Raw genomic sequence first — 939 nt, forward strand, 5'->3', positions numbered from 1 at the left:
TGCCCCCCTGCGGCGTCCCTCTGGGCTGGGGTCGGGGTGCTGGAGGGACCCCGGGGCCGGATCACGGGCAGGTTCCCCTGGGACAAAGCGGGTGAGGGGGAGAATTTCAGGCTTCCCATTTTGCTGAGTTCATGGGGAGGAACAACAGCCATCGCCTCCAGAAACCCTCTTTTCTTAACCAGGATGGTTTGAAACACATTTTTGGCCTTAATAATTGAGGGGGAGGGGTTTGAAGATTAAAAGCACCGAGAACTTGAGCCCAGAAGGGGAGGAGAAGAAAACAGAAATACCTCGATTTTCCCTCTTGGCCAGAACATTTGGATCCTGTTGAGGGGCAGGGGGGCATCTGGTTGAGGGCTGCCGTGATCTCCTGGGACTCCACGGCAGCCAGGGCGTTGCAGATGGCCATGACCGACTGGATCACCCGCTCTGCCTTCAGCGGGAAGTCTCCCTGGAGGGCAAAGGGGGGCTGATGTGGGACCCCCAGGCAGCTGCGGCAGGCAGGGGTGGCGCCCGCCGCCCAGCACGGGGAGGTGCACCAGCCTGTGCCTCAGTTTCCCCTACTTTCACAGCCTTTCCCCTGCTCTGATGCATCCTTAGAGCCCCATAATGAAAAGGGGGGAAAAAGCCTGCCGTAAATAAGACGAGGTGGCCCCAAAAATGCCCCCTCCATCTCTGGTGCTCACCTCTGCTGCTAGGAAAGCATCCACCTCGTTGTGAAAGGTGTCGAAGAGGAGACTCAGGGCCTGCCTAGGGGACAGAGAGCAGAGCTCAGCCCTGGCCAGGCGGGCACCCGGCACAGGGGGCTGGTCCCTCCATGTCCCCCCTACCTGCTGATGGTCTGCTTGATGGGTCTCTCCTGCAGGTGGATGTAGTGGTTGAGGGTGGAGGGGCTCTGGTCATCATTCGCCTGCAGACAGAGAGAGGCTGGGCTGTGGC

General features: G+C 60.1%; 1 protein-coding gene across 1 annotated transcript in view; it reads right to left on the reverse strand.

Annotated features, from left to right (window-relative positions):
• The window catches only part of PIK3C2B (phosphatidylinositol-4-phosphate 3-kinase catalytic subunit type 2 beta), a 23,644-nt gene that overhangs the window by 10,073 nt on the left and 12,632 nt on the right, over positions 1 to 939 (reverse strand). The window contains 4 exon segments of the mRNA XM_035893749.1: positions 291 to 331; positions 333 to 451; positions 687 to 750; positions 831 to 910. Coding sequence (XP_035749642.1) covers positions 291 to 331; positions 333 to 451; positions 687 to 750; positions 831 to 910 — 304 coding nt within the window.

This window comes from Egretta garzetta, unplaced genomic scaffold, assembly GCF_000687185.1.
Source record: "Egretta garzetta isolate BGI_Z169 unplaced genomic scaffold, ASM68718v1 scaffold105, whole genome shotgun sequence".
Taxonomy (NCBI): Eukaryota; Metazoa; Chordata; class Aves; order Pelecaniformes; family Ardeidae; genus Egretta; species Egretta garzetta.